General features: G+C 43.0%; 1 protein-coding gene across 1 annotated transcript in view; it reads left to right on the top strand.

The window, feature by feature from the left end:
* The window catches only part of CA10 (carbonic anhydrase 10), a 556,758-nt gene extending 541,243 nt beyond the window's left edge, over positions 1-15,515 (top strand). Inside the window, exons 7-9 of the mRNA XM_008011426.3 lie at positions 9,894-10,048; positions 12,253-12,427; positions 14,232-15,515. Of these exons, the coding sequence (XP_008009617.1) occupies positions 9,894-10,048; positions 12,253-12,427; positions 14,232-14,254 (353 nt within the window). The 3' untranslated portion in view covers positions 14,255-15,515. The remainder of the gene's footprint in view (positions 1-9,893; positions 10,049-12,252; positions 12,428-14,231) is intronic.
* The last annotated feature ends 6,496 nt before the right edge of the window (positions 15,516-22,011 follow it).

The raw sequence follows: 22,011 nt of genomic DNA on the forward strand, positions 1-22,011 counted from the left end.
TGCATGCCTTCCACATGACAGACACCAAGCGAGGCTCCAGGGATGGAAAGATGGCCCAGACAGCAGCCCTACAACTACCAGGTGCTCACCGCCAAGTCCCTCCCATCTGCAGAGGCTGGTAGGGCTGAGGAATGAACCTGGAGAATCCCACTCCACCTAGACAGACATTTCCCAGAAGAATGAATTAAGTTGTCTCCAAGCACATTCTGCCTTTTCTCATTAGTATTCTTATGGAGTCCTCTCTAAGCACACACTTAGATTGCTCAGCTAAGGGAGATATTTCTGTCTTGTAAATAGCACACTTATAACTGCCCATAATAGATTATTATTCTTTTAACTTTTTGATTAAAAAAGCATGAAAATTAAATAAAATGTTTTCAAATAATCTTGGATTTGCAATTTAGAGACCGTGAAAATGCATGAAATCACACATTAAGCCCCAACACACAGTCTAACGGATTGCCAGTTGCAGAGTAAATCATTAGAGGGACCTTCCTCCCCACCCCACCATCCCGCCCCCAGCACTGGTCTGATTAATATTAAATGATGTGGCTTGGGCCACCAAGGGAGGAGCAATAGTGGGGAGGGAGTGGAAGGGGAGGCAGGGAAGAAGGGAAAGACGGATGGAAGGAAGGAAGGAAAGGAAGAAAGGGAGGGAGGGAAGGAAAAGCATTCCAAGGTGGAGAGCCACATGCACAAAACCTGGAGAGTACTGAAGGCCAGCGAAGAGTTCAGAGGGAGGAACTCTGTCTTCATCAGCTCTTCGTCTCAGTGCCTAAGACGAGGCACACCCAATAAGCACTGGTGATGGCCTGGGTGAATAGAAGGGTGAATGGCCTCTTTCAGGAGCTGTGACGGGGCAGAGGGAGTGGCAAGAAAGATGTTCTGGAGCCAGATCTTGAGCCATGTTAAGGTGTTTATGCAGAAGGCAGGCAGACATTTAAACACCCTTACCACCTCTGAAGACACATTCCTAGAAATACAAATAGAAGACAGCAGGAGCACCCCCGCTTGTGATCTCCATACTCTATACCTCTCAGGGCCCAGGGAAAAGAAAGGGGAGCCAAAGCAAGATAAAGAGATCCTGGCCTGCATGGGGAAAGGTAGTTGATTTAGGCCCCCTAATAACCCTAATAACAAGAATTTTGAGCTCCTATAATCCAGCAGGGAGTAATGGAGATGTCCTCTGTAGTGACCTTTGTCACATACCTGAAGGGAGCAGCACTGCAGGGATAATGATGGCCAATTCATGGGAATGACCTCAACATTGCTTTGCCCAGGACACTGTGGCAGAAAGGGATTGATTTGCACAGCAGAAAACCACAGCTCTCTTTTGTCCCTACGGCAGCCAGAAAGTTGGCCCAGTGGCAGGCAGGGGAGTCTGGAACAGGAGTCATTCACTAGAACACAGCCAGTGGGTGGGAAACACAAGACTGGAAGTCTCTCCCGAGGCTCTCCAACAGGCAGCAGGTTAGGCCAGCACTGGCTCATAAATTCAGGTTATGATGAAGACAACTCAGGCGGCCCCATCAGGGTATCCTGCTTCTGTCCTTCTAAGTGTGCTAGAGACAGAAATCAACCCCCCACCCCACCATTTCTACCATGCTACTGAGGGACACCTAACCTCCACCCCTGCCCTTTCTACTGCTGCTACCCAGAACTTCACACCAGCATAGCTTCAATTTGCTCTGCTCATTTAGATGTAGTATCCACTCTGCAAGGTGCTGAGCCACAGGATTATGGAGATGATGCTTACTGAGCACTTTCCACACACCAAGGTCTATGCTTTACATGCAGGCCCCTTACCTAGTGCTAATGAAGTCCTTCAGAGAGGTATGATTGCCATCCCCAGTTTACAGATGGGAAAAATCAAGACTTCAAGAGGTGAAGTCATTTGACCAATGACACACATTTAATGGCTGTATCAGTCAGCAACTTATAAATGCGTAATAAACAAGCATTCAATGATAAGCATTGATTTCTTATTGCTGCCTCTGTGGGTTGGCAGGGGTGGCTCTGCTTCCAGTTACAGGTCTGCGAGTGAGCTGAAGCAGCTCAGCTCCACCTGGCTCTCATTTTTCTAGGATCGAGATGATATCCAGGGCAAGTAGTTCTCATGGTAGAGGGAAGAAATAAGTGATGTGACTTAAGGCCTAGTCATGAAACTCACACATTCACTCTGTCCACTTCCACAAGCCAAAGAAGCCATATGGCCAAGCTCAACATGAAAATCCTCCCAAGGAGATGAAGATGAGGAAGAAGTGAACATTTCCTGAAAAATACTCTATTCTTCCATGGTGGAAGAGCAAGGATCCAAATACGGGTCTTCCTGGGTACTGTTTCCTCTGCTTTTCCTTCCTATCATGCTTTCTCCCTAAGGAGGAAGGAAAGCTTAGGGCCAGGGTCTTAAAACTAATTGCAATGAAGATACTTTCATATTCCATGAAACTTATTAGCACGTTTCTCTTAATTCCAACTTTGGTTCAGTTTGAAGAAGCATCTTTTTGCTGTTTGCATGTGCCTCCACTTGAAAGGGACATATACTAACCACAGAACTGATGGGAACTTTGGCAGTTCAAGTCCATCCTGACCTAAGCTCTCTCCAACTCCTGCCTGGCCCTGAACATGGTACCTCCAGTGGAAATCAGTCATTCAGAGGGACACAGTGACATTGCCATTATTGCCATAGTTACCAGAGAAGGCACAGAGATTAATTCTAGAAGGGATCGGTCTTCTGCAAATCTGCCCTTTGAAGGTCATTGTAACAAAAAGCCAATCTAGGAATTTAAGCAGAGTGACATAATCTGCTGACAAAAGGATTGCCTCAATGCTTGGTTGAGAATAGACTACAAGGGGTGGAGTCAACAATAGAAGAGGATTGCAGCAACCCAAATGATGAGACGATGGCACTCACCATGACTAGGCTGATGGGCATTGGCAGGGAGATGGTGAGAAATAATTGGGTATATTTTAAAGAAAAAGCCAAGAGACCAGGCACAGTGGCTCACACCTATAATCCGAGCATTTCGGGAGGCCGAGGCAGGTGGATCACGAGGTCAGGAGTTCGAGACCAGCCTGACCCCATCAGGTCAGGTCAGTAAAGATGGTGAGACCCCACCTCTACTAAAAATACAAAAAGTAGCTGGGCATAGTGGCATGTGCCTATAATTCCAGCTACTCGGGAGGCTGAGGCAGGAGAATCACTTGAACCTGGGAGGCGGAGGTTGCAGTGAGCTGAGATCACACCATTGCACTCTAGCCTGGGCAACAAAGCAAGACTCTGTCTCAAAAAAAAAAAAAAAAAAAGCCAAGAAGTGTACTGATATATCTGATAATACGTCTGATGTTTTATGTGAGAGAAAGAGGGGAGTGAGGGATAACTGTAAGGCTTTTAGCCTGAGCAACTGCAAGGAAGACATTTTCATCCACTGAGATGGGGAGACTGTGGATGAAGCATATTCGTGGGTGGGGAGGAAATCAGAAGTTTTGAACATGTTCAGCTTGAGATGTTTATAAGGTACCCACGAAGAGGTGTGGAGTAGGCAGTTGGATATATGAGTCTAGATTTCAGGAGGGAGAACTGGAGATATAAATGTGGAAGACGTTGGCATCCAGATGGCGTTTAAACGTTGGTGAAATCCTGGGAGTAAGAATAAATAGAGAAGAGAGGCGGGACATGTCCTCACTTTTGAAAGAGCAACTCAAATCTCCATGACTTAGGATTGAAAATCACTTCTAAAGATATCTTTTTTTTTTTTAATTTATTTATTATTATTAAAGATATCTTAAAGATATCTTTAAAATCCCACCCTGGAAGAGGCTCCCGCGTGGCTGCCTCATCGGCTCGCTGAGGTGGTGCAGGGAGCTGCTGCAGGCATGGAGGCACTGGGGTGAAATCACAACATGGCAGCTGGAAGAGACACAGTCCATTTGCCCAGTTTGTAGGATTGGGCACAGAATGAATGACCAGGAAAAAAAAGGGGAACTGTGCAAAATCATTCTTTTGAGTCAGTTAAAAAAAAAAAAAAAAAAAATCAATGCCAGGAAATTCATACAAGGAGTAAAGAGGGAGAATCTCGCCAAGAGGATTGGGAATTTTGGAAGCTAAATGTTATGCTGGTAAAGGCACCACACCCATGGGAGGCAGTGTGTTCTAGTGAAGAGAGATCTGGGCTCCTATCCTGGCTCTACCACTTCCTTTTGTTGCCTGACTTCAAGCAACCTTCTAAACACCTCCCCCATCTGTAAGAGGAGGATATCAATGCTGATGTTGAGATGCTTGGCATGAGAATCAAACAAGGTAATGAGTCAAATGCCTGAACAATGAGCGGTATAAACTAGGTGTACAATGAACGTGTATTTATAAGTTGTCCTAAGGTACATGACTGTCAAATCCAGCTTCCTTCAGGGCAGAAGGCAGGTTGCTATGATGCCAAATAAAAATTATGTTGAAGGTAAATGCAATACAGGACACAGAGTCAACAGAATTTGCTTACTTTAAATGAAACACCACTCCTGTGCTTGAATCCATGCAGTGGATGGTAATGATTTAATGAGATTCTACTACTTTCCTTGCAAGCTTAGATTTCATATGTCTGAGTGAAACTTATAAAACACTCTAACTGGGACTGACGATGAAAAAAACCAGCCTGAACTAAATTTGGGCTGAATTTAGAAAGTCTTCTAAAGAAAATCCATTTTATTAAAGTCAAATTCCCCTTCAACAGATTGGAGGTGAAGACTGAAATCATGACATTGAAAAATAGATTTTCTGAATGGATTTTCTGGAGGAGATACTGGTAATTTACTTGAAGTATTTAAATTTTTTAATGTAGTGTATAGGAATAATGCTAATATCTCTCATTTTTCTTGTGTTAATTAATTGGCATTAATTAACAGAATCCCAATTAAATAAAAGGTAGTATTCTTATTTTATCTACCCGATTTCATTAAGCTAGCATTATTTTTTAAAGAGATTTTATGCTATTTTCAAGTGGCTAAACTAGTGACCGGTGGAGTGTAGAGGCTTCTTAAGTGGGTAAGAGGGAATAGTTATTAGAACACTGCATATAAAACACTTTCTTCCAACATCCTAGGACAGTATTATTTTGGTAGCTTCATTCTCCTTCAATGTCACATGCCCCATTCATTTCATGGGTAATAAATACAGTGGTGAGCTTTAGTCCAATAAGAATCCAAAAGATCACAAATTTCAAATTTAAAAAGGTATGGTGGCCGGGCATGGTGACTCACGTTTATAATCCCAGCATTTTGGGAGGCAGAGATGGGCAGATCACCTGAAGTCAGGAGTTCGAGACCAGCGTGGCCACCATAGAAACCCTGTCTCTACCAAAAATACAAATATTAGCTGGGCATGGTGGCAGGCACCTATAATCCCAGCTACTTGGGAGGCTGAGGCAGGACAATCAGTGGAACCTGGGAGGTGGAGGTTACAGTGAGCCAAGATCACGCCACTGCACTCCAGCCTGGGCAACAGAGTGAGATGCCATCTCAAATAAAAAAGAAAAAAAAAGAGATACGGCTATTGTCTTAAAGTATTTCCTCTAAGGAAATAAAACCACACCACTGAAGGCATCTGGAGGAGAGCTTTCAAATACAGTGTTTTAACATGTGGCACAAGCCCCTTAAAGCATTTTTTTCAGTCTTACCCGTTTATAACTTTGCTTTACCCATTATAACTTTATAACCTCCCCCAACCCCCAGATATTCTATTCAGCTAAAAGATGAATGTGTAGGCCAGGACAGACTAACTTGGAACTGCCTTAAACTTCTCAGTTCTTTGGGAAGTGTTTTATGCGCCGCTCCTCAGAGGGACGCAGTGTTAAATGTGATGAAATATCACCAAGGAGTTTAAGCATATTGCTCCTGGTGCCTTTCTCTATGCTTAATTGAACTTGTACTCTCATTTCAAAGGAACAGCTTTGGAAATGTTTTCACAGAATGCGAAATGCAGCACACCACTTTCCATGTTGCAATCTAAGTAGTTACTCACGTCAGCAAGGAACAGAACAGGAGCAGCTCACCTCCATGAATCCAATTCTCAGAGGCCCCTTTTTTCATTTATTGTTTGTGTAAAACAAAATATCATATTACTTCATTCTTTAGTAATTGCCTTTTTTCATTTCAGTTGAATTTGCCTCAGATTACAAGAGGAAATGTCATTCTATATGAGAAAATTGCCAAATAGTTCCATATTGATCAGGAACTAGTCCAGTATTGATCTCTGAAACTGCCGTGCCTTGTTCTCATTGGAATAGTTCTCTTTGAATGGGAACTTCATAAGCAGGAAGCTGGGCAATATTAAATCTCATCAGTGGTCCACATGAGTAAGCACGATGCATTTAACAGAGGCTGCCTGTTAAATGCAGACTAAAAAAGCTCAGACTGAGGGAAAGTTTTCCCCCACCCACCCCATGTGGTCCTAGGCATTTTATCACAGTGTACATCTCCTACAAAAAGAAAAAGTCAGCTTGGGAGTTGTAACCATGACTAAGAACTCAGTATAAGATAAATCACAGGTTCATCAAGAACATGTCAAAAACCCAAAGGTTCAGCTGTCAACTTCTGCAGTCATTTGAAATAATAAAATTGGGTGATAAACTACACACATATATTCTACACTTATTGATTATCCAAGATCCAAGGGGTCTTCCTTTACTGTAAAGATATAGCCAACACATACAAAATTACAACACTGTCATACAAAAATTTGACCTGCCTAAGATAAATTTGGCTAACAAGCTTATTTAAGTTGAAAGATGTTTTTGGATCCTAATACGTGAAGATGCAATTTTCCAGGACTGTCTGGTACCCTCAAGTAAGAGGTTACATTCTTTTCCATGAAGGAAGAATGAGTTGCTGGCAAAGCTACCATTAGAACTCAGACTTGAATTAGGACTCTTGACTTGACATCTAGGATTTGCCCTTTATAAGCTATTTTCTCAGATGACAGGTAAATAGCTGATAGAGATATGAGAGAGAGAGAGAGAGAGAGAGAGAGAGAGAGAGAGAGAGAGAGAGAGAGAGAGAGAGAGAGAGAGAGAGAGAAAGAGGGGATAGGTAGAGAAACCTCTCTGTAAAACTATTCATGAAACTTGATTTGAACATCTGTCCTCACTTCCACTAATAAGCATCCTTCAAGCAAGCAGAGGCATGCAGGATCACTCCCACTGGCCTCTGAGCTTCACCCCAGATTTGCATCTTTGTTCACAAACAACTCTGACCTCCTCTAGATCTTTGCCATCCTTACTCATGAATAGAGCCATGGAAGTTTAGAGAGAAGAATCGCCCTTCTGGTATATTGGTTCTCAGTCTCCTTTCTGTCTATAATGCCCAGACGATAATGCTGACAATAACCAAACAATGGTTTTCTGCTGGCTGCTGCATGGACAAGATAGTATGTGACTAAAAACTAGTTCCTGGCCTAGTTAGCCCTGGAAAACACCCCAGCATGCCTTGACATTAGGGGTGAAAACTTCTGTTTTACTCATGTTCTTTTCTTGGGTCCTTCTGCCTCTGTCCTATCAAACATACCAAACAAGCTTCAATAGAGAGAAAAGAAGATGCAAAAACTTTAGCCAGTGTCTTTCAAATCCCAATACCTAAAAGACAGACAGATTCAATGGCAGCCTCTGAGGCAGCGTGATGAGTCATGAAAACAAACATGACACGTTAAATGCACACCGACTCAGCAATGTAAATATGAAGGTACAGGAGTCTTTGGTATGGAAATATGGTAATACCATAGGGAGATGGAAACAGGGCAGGCAATCTCACCCTAATGTCTTAGGGTGTGACACATGGGGGCGGGGATGGTAGGCAGCATGTATTTAAGCTGAGGATGCTGACTGGAACCTCAGAGATGCTTCCCCTCATCCGACAGATGTCATCTCTTCCTCCCTTGCTTTTGCCCAGCACTGCCGGCAAGCAGAGCCGCTGAGCAGAAACCATTTCATTCGTTCATTCACGCAGTGTTTACTATACACCCAGTATGTGGTGGACTCATGCTGGCATTTGGGGGCTCAGAGATAAAAGATGCAAACCCTTCCCCTGAAGGTGCACAGCTTAGTAGGGACAGTCAAACAGGTAAATAATGATTGGCAAGCTAATTCAGTAAATACAGTGAAAGAGGTGGGCACTGGCCCAGCTGGGGAAGCCAGGGAGTCCTTGAGGAGAGGAACGGTAGTTATCCCAGGGAAGCAGGGCAAGGACACTCCAGGGCAGGGCAGGAGGACGTGACAAACCTGGACCGCACCTTGTGCTAGGTGCTTGAGAAGCATGATCCCGTTTATTCCTCAAACAACCCCATGAGCCAAGTACTCCAAACATCTGCATATTACAAATGTGGAAACTGAGGCTCAGATTCCACAAATGTGGAAACTGAGGACCTGTGGGTCCAAGGACACACGGACAGTGAGCAGCAAAGTCAGCGATCCAACTGAGATGTGAATCTAAAACTCACTCTCTCCACTCTGGGTCTTTCCAAGTTCCGCTGTGTGAGGATACAGAAAGGGCAAAAGGTAGAGTATACGTATTAACAAGATTTGCAGAAAGAACACAGTGGGGAATGAAAATGTCAGGAGAGCAGAAGCTGCCTATGTCCTCTGATGACTGTTGCATCTTGGAGAGGGAGTGGACAAAAGGGATCTCCTGGCAGGACCTCAATGGATGGAGTCTGGGGTATCAGCACTATGGTGTTTTGGAAACTTGCTGTGTGAGAAATCCCTGAGCATAACCTTTGCCTCTTGCTCCTAGCCCACACCACACCTCGGCCCCCAATATTTTCCACAAATATAGGTGCAGCACAAAGGCTGGTTATAGTTTCAAAGAAACAAAACATGTTCCTTTTCTTTACTCCAGTCATGCTGTAGAAAGAGTGCCTCTCTTTCTACTTCCTCTTTCACTCCTCCCCACCACCGCGAATAAAATAAAATGCAATAATAACAGCATGCTAGAGTACCCAATGTGTTCCTCGTGCAAGCTTGGTTAAACAAATCACATTGACCTTTAACAAAAATGTGCCGAATGCTTCCTTCTCTTATTCAATATGTTAATCTTCAGGCCAAACCACCATTAGAGCAAGCCTCATTAAGTGCAGATCTGATCACGCTACTCCCTGGCTTCAAACCCTTCAGTGGTTCCGCATTGCCTCCAGATGAAGCCCAAACTCCCAGTAGCGCTGGAAAGACCTTCTGGTGTGGCCTGTGCTGACCCCACCAGCCACATTTCTCATAGCAGCCCTCCCTCCCCTTGCATCTCCACATCCCCTGGCAGCTCACACTCCATCCGTCCCCAAGTACACACCACTCTTTCCTTGGGTCTTTTTCTAGCATTGCTCTGTCTACAGTGGCCTTGATACCCTACCCCACTGCCAGCTACACACTGATCACCTTCTGCTGTTAAAGATGCAGTTCAAGTCAACGCCTCGATTCATTCCTTCCTCAGTCCCCCGCACCCCCGCCCCAGACAAAACTCACAGCCTCTCTCTGGGCCCAGTGCAGATTTAGGTCAGTGTCTCTATGATGCCTTCTGCATTCACTTAATTATATCCTACTCACCTATACCTGGCTTAGTGCCTGACACATATTAGGGATTTAAGAGGCAGTTAGAGACAAATGCTGATATCCAATGTTAACTTATTATGTTGGCCCCGATATATGTGTGTGTGTGTGTGTGTGTGTATATGTGTGTATATATGTGTGTGTGTATATATGTGTATATATGTATACATGTATATATGTGTATATATGTATGTATGTGTATATATGTATACATGTATATATGTGTGTATATATATGTATGTATGTATATATGTCAGCAATACCATCCCTTTCTCAAGAAACCTAATTTTTAAATCTTCTTTCCTTCTCTAGATGATGCATATTTACTACAGGGGCTTAATATAGAGGAACTATATCCAGAGACCTCTAGTTTCATCACTTACGATGGGTCGATGACTATCCCACCCTGCTATGAGACAGCAAGTTGGATCATAATGAACAAACCTGTCTATATAACCAGGATGCAGGTGAGTTTCTCTCTGGTCCTTTAGCTAAAGGAAAAGAATGATGTAAAAAAAAAAATCACTGAATTGTGGAATGCCTATTCTAATAGTTTACTAGGACCATTATAACAAAGTCCCACAAACTGTGTAGTTTAAACCAATACAAACTTATCGCTTCACAGTTCTGGAGACCAGAGGTTCAAGACCAAGGTGTTGGCAGCATTGCTTCCTTCAGTGGGATGTGAGGAAGAATCTGTTCCATGCCTCTCCCCTAGCTTCTAATGGTTTGCTGACAATCTTTGGTGTGCTTTGGTATTTAAAAGCAGCACCCCAAGCTCTACCTACATTTTTTTTTCTTTCTTTTTTGAGATGGAGTCTCACTCTTGTTACCCAGGCTGGAGTGCAGTGGCGCGATCTCGGCTCACTGCAACATCCACCTCCTGGGTTCAAGCAATTCTCACGCCTCAGCCTCCTGAGTAGCTGGGATTACAGGCACATGTCACCACGCCCGGCTAATTTTTGTACTTTTAGTAGAGATAGGGTTTCACCATGTTGACCAGGCTGGTCTTGAACTCCTGACCTCAGGTAATCCATCTGCCTTGGCCTCCCAAAGTGCTGGCATTACAGGCGTGAGCCACCATACCCAGCCTCTACCTCCATCTTTATAAGGTGTTTTCTCTGTATCAGAGGCTCTGTGTCCAAATTTCCCATTTTTATAAAAACACCTTCTGTATTGCATTAAAGCCTACCCCCAATAAGCTTGTCTTAGCTAATTCCATCTGCAATGACTATTTTCCAAATAAGGTAACATTCTGAGCTACTGGGGGTTACCAGTACCTTCAGCTTATGAATTTCAGGGGTATACGATTCAACCCATATGTCTGGGTTTAAAGAGCCAGCATCCAAAAGGCTTAGCCTGAGCTAATTATAGAAGCATCTCACCTGTCTCAGTGGGAAAAGACAGCCATTAGTTCCCAGAGTGCATTCTACAACTACAGTGTTCAGAAAGCAAGCCAGCAAAATGGAAGATGTCATCATGCATTTGAAAAAGTTGAGTTTTAAAAAGTTAAATAGATTCCATTCTTGAAGGACTTCTGGGGTCCTTCTTAAGTGCTAATACATGTGTCAGTCTTCAAGAGGAAGTGGTATGATATGTAGCGTTTCGCACACATATTTGAATGTGGGGGTTTTTTGGATCATCTCGCAGAGTTAGTACTCCTCAGAACTCAACGGAAGGCAGATGGGCCCTCCTGTGTGAACTTGGCTACACAGCTTATTGTGCTCTTCAGGCCTGTCACCCCACCTCTATGAAATGAACACTCCTCTTCTTTATTGAGAGGGGGATAAATTACATGAGTTCGCTCCAGCTCTGACATTCTATGACTGTGGGAGTCTATAACAAATTAAAGGAGAGATGAGCAAAGGAAGCAGAAGCCAATCTCCTTGATGGGATATGTGTTCCCACCTGACAACCATCTGAACAATTTGAAATTCCTTATCCTATCTGTATTGATGAGGACTCACTAGGTGACAGGCAACCGTAACTCCCCGCTTAAGCTTAGAAAAAGTATTTATTCGAGAGCTACAGGGGCATCTTAGAGAATTTAACATCAGAAATTGACATCAGAAATTCACTGAAATGGGAACCCCAGAAGTGCTTTCTCTCTGCTGTCCTCTTGTCACCACACATTCACTTCATTCTTCTCTCCTGCTAGAGACCGTCTTCTTTGGCCTCACAGTCCTGTGGCAGAACACGGCTGCAAACAGTCCAGCCACCTGACCCTCATAGTCTTACAGAAAAGAAACCAAACTGGTCCAGCTTAGTTTAACTCTGACCCATGGACCAATCACTATGATCCAGGTAATACTATGTGGGAGTCATGGAGTTATTGAACCAAAGAGTATCAAAGAACGAACGAACCCTGGAGAAACCTAACCAGATTTCCTCCTTTTATGGATGCTGCATTTGAGGGTGACAGAGCGCAAGTGACTTGTTCAGAGGCATACATAGGCTAGTAAGCTAGAAGCAGGGCTGGCTTCATGCACGGAGGCATAGTGGGCCTTCAGCTCAACTGAACCCATGAAAAAAAGGGACTCTGTGGGGCTTATACAGTCCTTTCCTCATACAGCTGATACCACCTAGCTTGGCCACAGTCTCTGTGGTCTTATTTCTTCCCTAGTGCATTTAAGAGGATGGTTGGATCTCACGGCTACTTCTCTCTCCTCAGATGCATTCCTTGCGCCTGCTCAGCCAGAACCAGCCATCTCAGATCTTTCTGAGCATGAGTGACAACTTCAGGCCTGTCCAGCCACTCAACAACCGCTGCATCCGCACCAATATCAACTTCAGTTTACAGGGGAAGGACTGTCCAAACAACCGAGCCCAGAAGCTTCAGTATAGAGGTGGGTGTAGTGGCTCAGAGAGTGGAGGATCTAGGCCAGAGCTCAGTCTCTCTGCTTAGACCTGTTCTTAAAGGCCTGGCATTATCTTCCATCATAGGAATGATGATTATAAATGACAATAACCCATCACGCTCCATTTGCATGGTGGTGAAGGTCTTAAGTTTTGATATATGTGATATAGATATCTATATGAACACATCTAGGTAGGTGGGTAGGAAGGTAAGTGGGTGGGTGGATGGATAGATGGCAAGGTGTAGAGGTTTGATATATGTGATATATACATATATAACCTTTAAATACATATATCAAACCTTTAAAACCCCTGTAGATCAGGCAAGACAGCTTCTTTTTATTGCCATTTTATAGAAGAGCCCAGAAAGGCTGATGCTCCCAAGGTTATCTGTTAGAACAGGACAGCAAAAAGCATTAGAGCTTTTAAGTATATGCAAGAAAGACCCCCTTTTCCCTAGAAGGTTAACAAATACTCCAAAGGGCAGGTCATTAGGATCCAATGGGATAATTTGTGAGTATATCTTTGCCCAGTGCTATGTCCCTAGAAACGGTTATTATTCCTACTAAAGGGGACATTTAAGGTGACACCTGCCTCCTGTAACTCTGTGATCCACACCCAGCCCTCTCTCTCTTCCCTTCTGCATACTACTAAACATCTGTTAATCATTGTGGTAAACATTCAGTGTAGAAAGAGGCAAGATGGGGTCTTGGAGGGCCCTGGACTGGAAATCAGGACATCTAAGTCCTGGGCCTGGTTCTAACAAGCTGTACAAACCCAGCCACATTATTTACCCCCTAGACCTGGCTTCTTCATGACAGTTCCTATGCCATCTACTTCACGGCTTGTTAAAGGAAGCAAACATGAGCCTGGATGGGGAAGCCCTTTGTAGCAATAACATGCTCCCCAAATAGGAGGGCTGTGGTTATTACCAGACAGCTTTTAGAAGCAGCCTCTACCACTACTCCTTGATCCTCCACTTCCCCCATGTTCCCTTCTTTTTTCTCTCTCAGATACACTTGCGTGCCCAAACTACATATTTTCCACTCCCTTCCAGCCAGAAATACCAGAAAAGTAATTACCTAACTCATTCATTGCTGCTTCTCCTTAGTCAACACCCCTGTATTGTGTTCCTAGTATGTGTCAGTTAGTTGGGTGATGGGTGACAGATAGGACCCCTAGCCACACAGAGCATATGGTCTACAACAGGAGTCTACACACTTTTTCTATAAAGGACAGAGTAAATATGTTAAGTTTTGAAGCCATAAAATCTCTGTGGCACTCTGACATTGTAGTATGAAATCAGCCATTGATAATATGTAAATGAATGGGTTTGGCTGTGTTCCAGTAAAACTTTATTTATAAAAACAGGTATTGTGCTGGAATAGATGTGTGGACTGTTGTTTTTCCATCCCTGGTCTAGAGCAGTGTCATCCACTAGAACTTTCTGTGGTAATGGGAATGTTTTCATGATAGGTTGATTACTATCCTGCATTGTCCAATACAGCAGCTACTAGCCATATGTGGCTATTGAACATTGGATGGGTGACTAGTACAATGATGCAACTAATTTTTTAATTTTAATTAATTTAAATGTATAGTATATTGGTCAGTCTAGGCCTAGAAGGTCATGGAGAATTGGAAGGGGGTAGTTGAAATGCACATAAGTAAGCAGGCATTTACAAAACAGTCCCGTCCCCTCTGGAGGAATTCCCTAAAACTGTGCAAATTAATTGAATATGCCTCATTTTATGTTGTATGTGTGATTTTTTTTTTCTTTCTCTCTCTCTGCAGTAAATGAATGGCTCCTCAAGTAGGGAACAAAGCCAAGAAGAATCCCACCTCAGCGAAATGCTACAACTGTGAATTGACGTAACCTAGAATGTCCCCCTTCTTGCTTCTCTCTCCTTCTTTCCCCCAAGCCTCATTCATTCTTGGGATTGGCCCTTTCTTCATGAAAAGTGTCTGCAAAACCATGGCAGAGGAATACATCTCTCACACACTCACGAACACACACACAAGCACTTGCACATACATACACACACATGCAAACATACCTACACATACTCTCTTACAACCTCCATCATGGGAAGTCAAGTTTCAGAAACAAAAGTCTCATTCATAAGGTCTTAGAAGAAAATAACCAGTTAACCTGATTACAATTTTGATACCGTTTTCCTGAACTAATAAATCTACCCAATGAGACTTTTCAGCCTTTGTACATACAAAATTCTTCCAAAAGAGAGAGAAAATACAGCTCTGATGGCATCAAACGGACTTTGCATCAAATAATTTCAGATAGTGTCCTAGGATCCTTTGAGGGTGCTGGTAGCAGGTGAGCAGGACAAAGTTGACCAAGGACACTTATTTCTAGATTATGATTCTTCTGTTTACTCAACAATTTAAAAAGAAAAAAAAAGGACAGACATTGAAGAGCTACACATTGTATATATATCACCACAGACTATAAAGAAATGGAATTATTTCCCTCTTTGTCACATATCTGTAGTAGGATTTGCCAAGATCAGAAATGACCCATTTGCTGTTTCTTGTTTTCCAAAGGTCATACATCGTGTTTGGTTATTGTTACCAGCTCAATAAATGTGTTTAACGAGTTAATTTCATTTTTCTGGCTTTGGTCTATTCTCCTTCCTTACAGGCTAAGCCCTGGCTCCATGCAACTGCATTCTTTGATTTCACTTGTTCCTTCATCTACATGTTTTGTTCATTTGCAGCCAGTTTTTACTGAGTTTGTGGCAATCAGGAATGCATTTGCTAAGCAAGTATAACTTTAATTCCACTCCATGGCTCGATCATTCACATGAGGTGAGCTTCAGCCTGAGATAGCAGGCGACAGATTTCTTGCGTTTCAAAACTGCCATGCCCCCCTGTGATGCTCCCGTGAAGGAATGCACTTTGCCTTGTAAGTTCCTGGGAAAGGGGTATCTTTTCTCTCCAGGTGCAGCCAGATCTCACAAAGTACAAACGAATGCCTTTCTTTTCTTGTTTATAATGGTCACTCACTGTGTTTGGTTACTGTCAAGAAATCAATAAATGTGTTTAACAAGTTACCCAGTACCTATGTCTGACTTTATTGAGGAAGAGGATGCTCCCTGCTGAAGTCTCTGAGTCCTGCTGGGTGCAGCAGCAATTGCATACAGGACTGGCAGGGCAGCCAGAACAGCCTTGTCTGGCCATTCCCAGAGCCAGGTAATTAATACCCTGTTGAGAAAACATATAGGCTTAGCTGCTGGAAGAGAATACTTGGATGTTTGTTCAGTGGCCAAATTAAAAATAACTTTCATCTCTCCTTTCTGTCACACTCTCCTGCAAGGGGGAAAGCTCAGGCAAGGAGAGTCTGTGCAAATGAGAACATTCCCAAGCATGTGAAAAACTTTAGCCCAGTGACTAGATGGACTGACAAGGAAAATTTCAAAACACTCAGTTATTTCATATTCAAAATAATATACTTAACTGGATTTTATCTTTTACTTTTTGCGTCAATGTCAGACACACGGCAGCCTTAGCTATGATGGCATCTAGGCCTATTTCTGAGCAACCTTATTTTTCCAGAGAACCAAATGTTCACAAAGGTTTAGGGCGAGCAGGTGGCAATCTTTATTTATGTGGCTTGCTGCTGCTTCTGAGGTAGAATCTTCCTTATCCTGCAATGGCAGGCAGCGATATAGTATAACAGCTGAAGAATATGGATGGTAAATCAACTTTACTCTGCCTCTTGCCTGCTGTGTGACCCTAGGCAAGTTGCTTTACTTCTCTATCGGTACACTGGGGAGGTTAATAATTGCCTCTCTGAGTTATGAGGCTTAAACACTATGTAGCTACTTAAAGCAGCTTGCACAATACCTGCAATGACTGTTCTATAAATGGTACCAATAGTAGAGCATTTGTATGACCTGCCTATTAAAAGTTTATCTGAATCATATCATGCCTTCCTTTATGGGGTGGTGGTAGCATCAATCACAACAAGGACACCAGAGTGACAGCAAAGAAAAAAGCAATAGATACCCAGCAGACTGCACATAGATAAATGCCTGCGATGTGTTGAGGAAGACAAGGAAAAGCACAAGTGAGGAAGGAAAGCAGGCATCTGGGTTTCTAGGCCCCACCCCATCACAGCATCCTCTCTGACACTGGGCAAGTCAACTCCCCTCCCTGGGACTGAGTCCTTATCGACAAACGGTTTGGACAAGACGACCTCCCCTGACCTTTGCACTCTTCATTCCCCCAACTGTGCCTCTCATTCAGTTCTTTAGTCCAGTGAGAACAAAGAAAAACTCAGTCTCTCACCCCTAGGGTCCCTGGGCAGAGGCAGACTTTCACCTTGGCCAAACAGGACTCAAAATGGGGCAAAATGGCTCCTGCCTCTGACTTTCTGGGCCAGTCCTAAATGCCCCTTTCTCCATACTCACTAGATTTCCCAAACTGTAAAAAGAAAATATACTTTGCCCTCACAATATGTGGGAGTAATTAAAAGACTAGCTAGATTAGTACCTCTCAAAAAAAAAAAAAAAAAAAAAAAGCGGTGGTAGTTTTTAAAGTACCAAAGAGCCCCTGGACTTCCTGAGCACCCACGGGCTGCAAAATCTATTGACGTATTTTTGTTCTTTGATGTCTTCATCTAGGACTTGGTCTGATCTGGGTCTTGATCTCTTCAACATCACTAATCATCAGGGAAATGCAAATCAAAACTACAATGAGATACCACCTCATACCTGTTGAAGACATCAAGAAACAAAAATACATTAATAGATTTTGCAGTCCATGGGTGCTCAGGAAGTCTCAGGCGAGCGGTGCCTCTGTGCTCCACAGTCTGTGCCAATAGGCCAGCTTTGCCTGTTGGAGCCCTGGCTGACATGGCCACCCCTTCCTTTTTGGAGAAGTCGTCTACAATCTGCAAGGAAACACATGCTAAGCCTCAGTTCTCTCCTCTGCAAAATTGGGGAGGGAGGTAAATATACACCCGAGAATGCTCTGGACAAATTGAATGAAAAAAAGAACACACCGAGGTGGGCGGATCACCTGAGATCAGGAGTTTGAGAATAGCCTGGCCAATATGGTGAAACTGTGTCTCCACTAAAAATATAAAAATTAGCCGGGCATGGTGGCATGTGCCTGTAATCCCAACTACCTGGGAGGCTGAGGCAGGAGAATCACTTGAACCCAGAAGGTGGAGGATGCCATGAGCCAAGATCCATCACTCCACTGCACTCCAGCCTGAGTGACAGAGTGAGACGCTGTCTCAAAAAAAAAAAAAATCATGTGGAAATCCACAGCACTAGCCCCTTCTTGGGGACACATTTTGTGGTTTTCAAGACCATTAGGGCCTTGTTCAAGTCTCCTTCTGTAGCAGTTAAGTTTCCATGGTTACCTTAGGACAACCACAACTCGCTGCACTAAATGTGTCTGGAACGTGGTACAAGACAGTGAGATAATCACATGGAATCTGGACAGGAAAGCAGTCCTTGACCACAGCCCATAACACACACATCAGGTCAAAGAAGATGATTGACAATGGTCAATTAGCATATGCCCACACCCCCAGGGTGGACCCTTCCTGCTGGAACCCAGAACACCTGCAGCTCATAAGAGTATCTCGGTTTTCCTGTTCCAGAAATCCTAAAAGTAGGACCTCTAGGAGCAGAAACTCACTGCAACATTATTCACCAACTGGCACGAATGAACATAAGGAAAGATCTGCCAAGACTCCAGTTGAAAAACACATACTATTATTGATAAGGTCTGCCATAGGTTGCACATTTTGTGGTCCAGGCCCTGTGCCAAGCAGCTTACAAATATAATCTCATTTTACCAACACAATGACCCATAAAGTAATCACTACTGCTGTCCCTGCGTTATAAATACAGAAATGGACTTCTTATAGACCAGGTGATAGCCTCAGGATCACATAGCTCATAGGTGACAATGCCAGACTCAACTCTTCTAAGCCAGTGGTTCTCAAAGCATGGCCCCAGCCATCAGCATCACTTAGATCGCACTGCAGACCTATTGACACTCAGAGGGTGAGGCCCAGCCATCTGCATTTTAACAAGCCCCCTAGATGATTCTGATGCACACTCAAGTGTGAGAATCACCATAAATCAAATATTCATCCCTACTACTTCCTACTCTAGAGTTTCCCAAACTTTGCTACATATTAGAACCTCCTTAGCATAATGTCCTGCAAGTTCATCCATGTTGTGGCAAATGGCAAGATTTCCTTCTTTTTAAGGCATTCCATTGTATGTCTATGCCACATTTTCTTTACCTGTTCATCTATCAGTGAGCATTTTGGCTTTTATCCATGTCTTTGCTATTGTAAGTAATGTTGCAATGAACGTGGGAGTACAGATATCTCTTTGCAATCCTGATTTCAATTCTTTTGGGTATATACCCAGAAATGGGATTGTTGGATCATACACTAGGTCTATTTAATTTTTTGTGGAATCTCCATACTGTTTTCCATAGTCTGTACCAATCTACATTCCCATCAACAGTGTACAAAGGTTCCCTTTGTCAATATTTGTTATCTTTGGTTTGCTTGATAATAGCCATTCTAATAAGTATGAGGTGGTATCTCATTGTAGTTCTGATTTGCATTTCCCTGATGATTTGCAATGTTGAACACCTTTTTGTATACCTGTTGGCCACTTGTATGTCTTCTTTGGAGAAATGACTATTCAGGTCTTTTACCCATTTTTTAATCAGATGATTTGGGCTTTTTGCTATTGAGTTGTGGGAGTACTAAATGAAATAAGCCAGACACAGACAGAAGAACAAATACTACATGACCCCATTTATATTAGGAATCTAAAATAGTCAAACTCATAGAAGCAGAGAGTAGAATGGTGGTTACCAGAACCTTGGGGGAGGGGAAATCAGGGAGGTGTTGGCCAAAAGTCAAATCGTTTTAGTTATCCAGGATGAGTAAGTCCTCAAGATCTACTGTAGAGCATAATACCTATAGTTAACAATGCTATCCTTTACATTTAAAAAATGTATACATAAAAATAACAGGGTAGATCTTATGCTAAGTGTTCTTATGACAAGACGAGGAAACTTTTAAAGATAATGGTTGCCTTTATGCATTGTGTATGGTGATGGCTTCAAGGGTGTATACTTATCTTCAAACTCATCAAGATGTATATACATTAAATATATACAACATTTTTATGTCAGTCATAAAAACATAATTCAATTATATAGATGTCATTCATTGTATATGTCAATCATAAAAATATATCTCAATAAAAGTACATACTAATAATTTTAAAAAAGAATCTCCTAGAAAGTTTTAAAAATCCCAATGCCCAGGTTGTACCACATATCACTTAAATCAGGATGTCTGGGAGCAGTAGCCAGGCTTCAGCGTATTGTAAAGATCTGCAGATGATTCCAACATGCAGCAAACTTTGGGGATCACACCTCTACCTAAAGGACCTTCTCAGTGGAGGGTTCACCTCTGAGGGGCATCCATGGAAGCCCAGAAGTCAGAGCTATCTAATGGCCATTCCCTTTTCAGAATCAGATCCAGATTCCTATGCATGTTAACTATTTTGGATGATCTCAGAATGTTCCCCATCCCATTTTCTCCTTCAATTAACAGGTCCAGAGTTTGAATAACAAATCTCTCTCAGAAACATTACTATTTGAAATACTGGCTTGGCACCAGCCTTCTAAAATCCACTCCAAGTCATCACTTCCAATAACTCAGATTGCAAAGATTCCAAGTCCTCAGACTATTACAAACAAATGAAAACAAGCTGTGAGTCACGACAGCAGAAGTCCAGAAACATACGCTGTGTCCATCACTAAAAGTGATAAGCCAGCTATGGCCCATCAGTTCTAACTCCATCGTGTCTCTTCCATGCCACATTCCCTCCCCACAACCCTTCAGTCCTGTGACAAGGCCTAGTCTGAGCCCTCATCTTCTTTGGCCTGGACTACAACAATATCTACCCAGAAGGTCCTTCTGCCTCCAGTCTCCAGATAAGTGAGAGACCCTGGGTCAAGAGTGTAAAAATACCCAAACACGGTTCTCATATAAAGAGAACCTGAGTTCACCCTGAATAAATGTTGAAGGAAATTTAGGCTGGGCTGAGGAATAGGTAGAAAACAATCTCAGACACTTCCCAGAGAGGAGACCAAAACACAAAGCTACACAGAAAATCCAGCAGGGCAGCGTTCCAAACTGATTTGGTAGAGAAACAGATTTCAGGCACAATGCAAGAGGGCAGTACCTGGACGCCAGATCTGGAATGGACATAGGAATCAGGATCCAGGAGAATTGCCTGAGCAGCTCTTCACAGGGCATCTGAGGTCTTAGCCATGGCCCAGGTGGGGAGGAAGGGTTAGAGAGTCACATTCTGACCCAGACATTGCCAGCCCACTCCCATCTCATCACTAGGACTAACGAACGAAAACCTCCAACCAGAACATATCTCCCAATACTCAAACTTTCAATGGTCCCCAGTTGTTTCAAGGTTAAAGGATCAAATTCTTTCACAAAGCCTTTCTTAATGGATTCTCAGCAGAGGCCCAAAGACTCGTGTCTCAACCCTCCTGATGAATGTTGCGGGCCCAGCTACCCTCGAACCTTCGCTGACATGCAGACGCCCACTCATACTTTCCAGCCTCCTAACCATAGTCCATGTCATCGCTCAGCTTAAAATGCTCTTTTTGATCCTTCCTCACCCATGGAAACATGACGTACCTTTAAAGAGACCTAGCTCAAATGCCACTTCACAAGATTCCTTCATCTCCTCAGGGGAAATGATTTCTTCCATCCTCTGAGCTCACACAGCATATTGATTATATCTCTAATTAACATTTACTTCACTCGGTTCTATGTTAGAAATGTGTGTATGTAATATATGAAGAACTTCATGTGGTTCTATATTTTCCTGTCTGCACGTGCCAATTTGAAGTTCCCTCAAGACAGAGATGATCTCTTCATTCATCTTTCTCTCTCTCCCTTCTATGCATAGAAAGAAATAGAAATCATATCATAATACTTTGCAAAATAGGAGATACTCAAAAATATTGCTACATAGAATTTTCCTATGGGATGGAGGATAGCATTTGATTCTTTTCAATTCAGAGTTGTTGACCTATGTAGGAAGTATGTATCAGGCAGAGTGCTGGGTTATTTTACAAATATTTTATGTACATTATTTTATTCGGCGCTCCTAGCAGTTCTGCCAAGTAGTTCTTGACCTTATTTTATAGATAAGGAAGTTATCAAAGAGATAACCATACACATGCAGGATCATATAGCTGGTGTCGTACTGGAAACAGAAAGTTACAGCAAAGGTTGATGCCACAGAAGCCTCAGGTGAACATGTCTTAGCTGATGCCAGAATGGAACAGTGCTTCCCTTTGGGACTGTAGTCATCTAGTCTTATTCTTTATACTGGATCTGTTATGGTCTGAATTTTTTTTGGTTTTGTTTCCAACACAGGTTCTCAGTCTGTCTCCCGGGCCGGAGTATAGTAGCACAATCATAGCTCACTGCAGCCTCAATCTCCTGGGCTCAAGCCATCCTCCCACCCCAGCC

The sequence above is a fragment of the Chlorocebus sabaeus genome, chromosome 16 (assembly GCF_047675955.1).
Source record: "Chlorocebus sabaeus isolate Y175 chromosome 16, mChlSab1.0.hap1, whole genome shotgun sequence".
Lineage (NCBI taxonomy): Eukaryota > Metazoa > Chordata > Mammalia > Primates > Cercopithecidae > Chlorocebus > Chlorocebus sabaeus.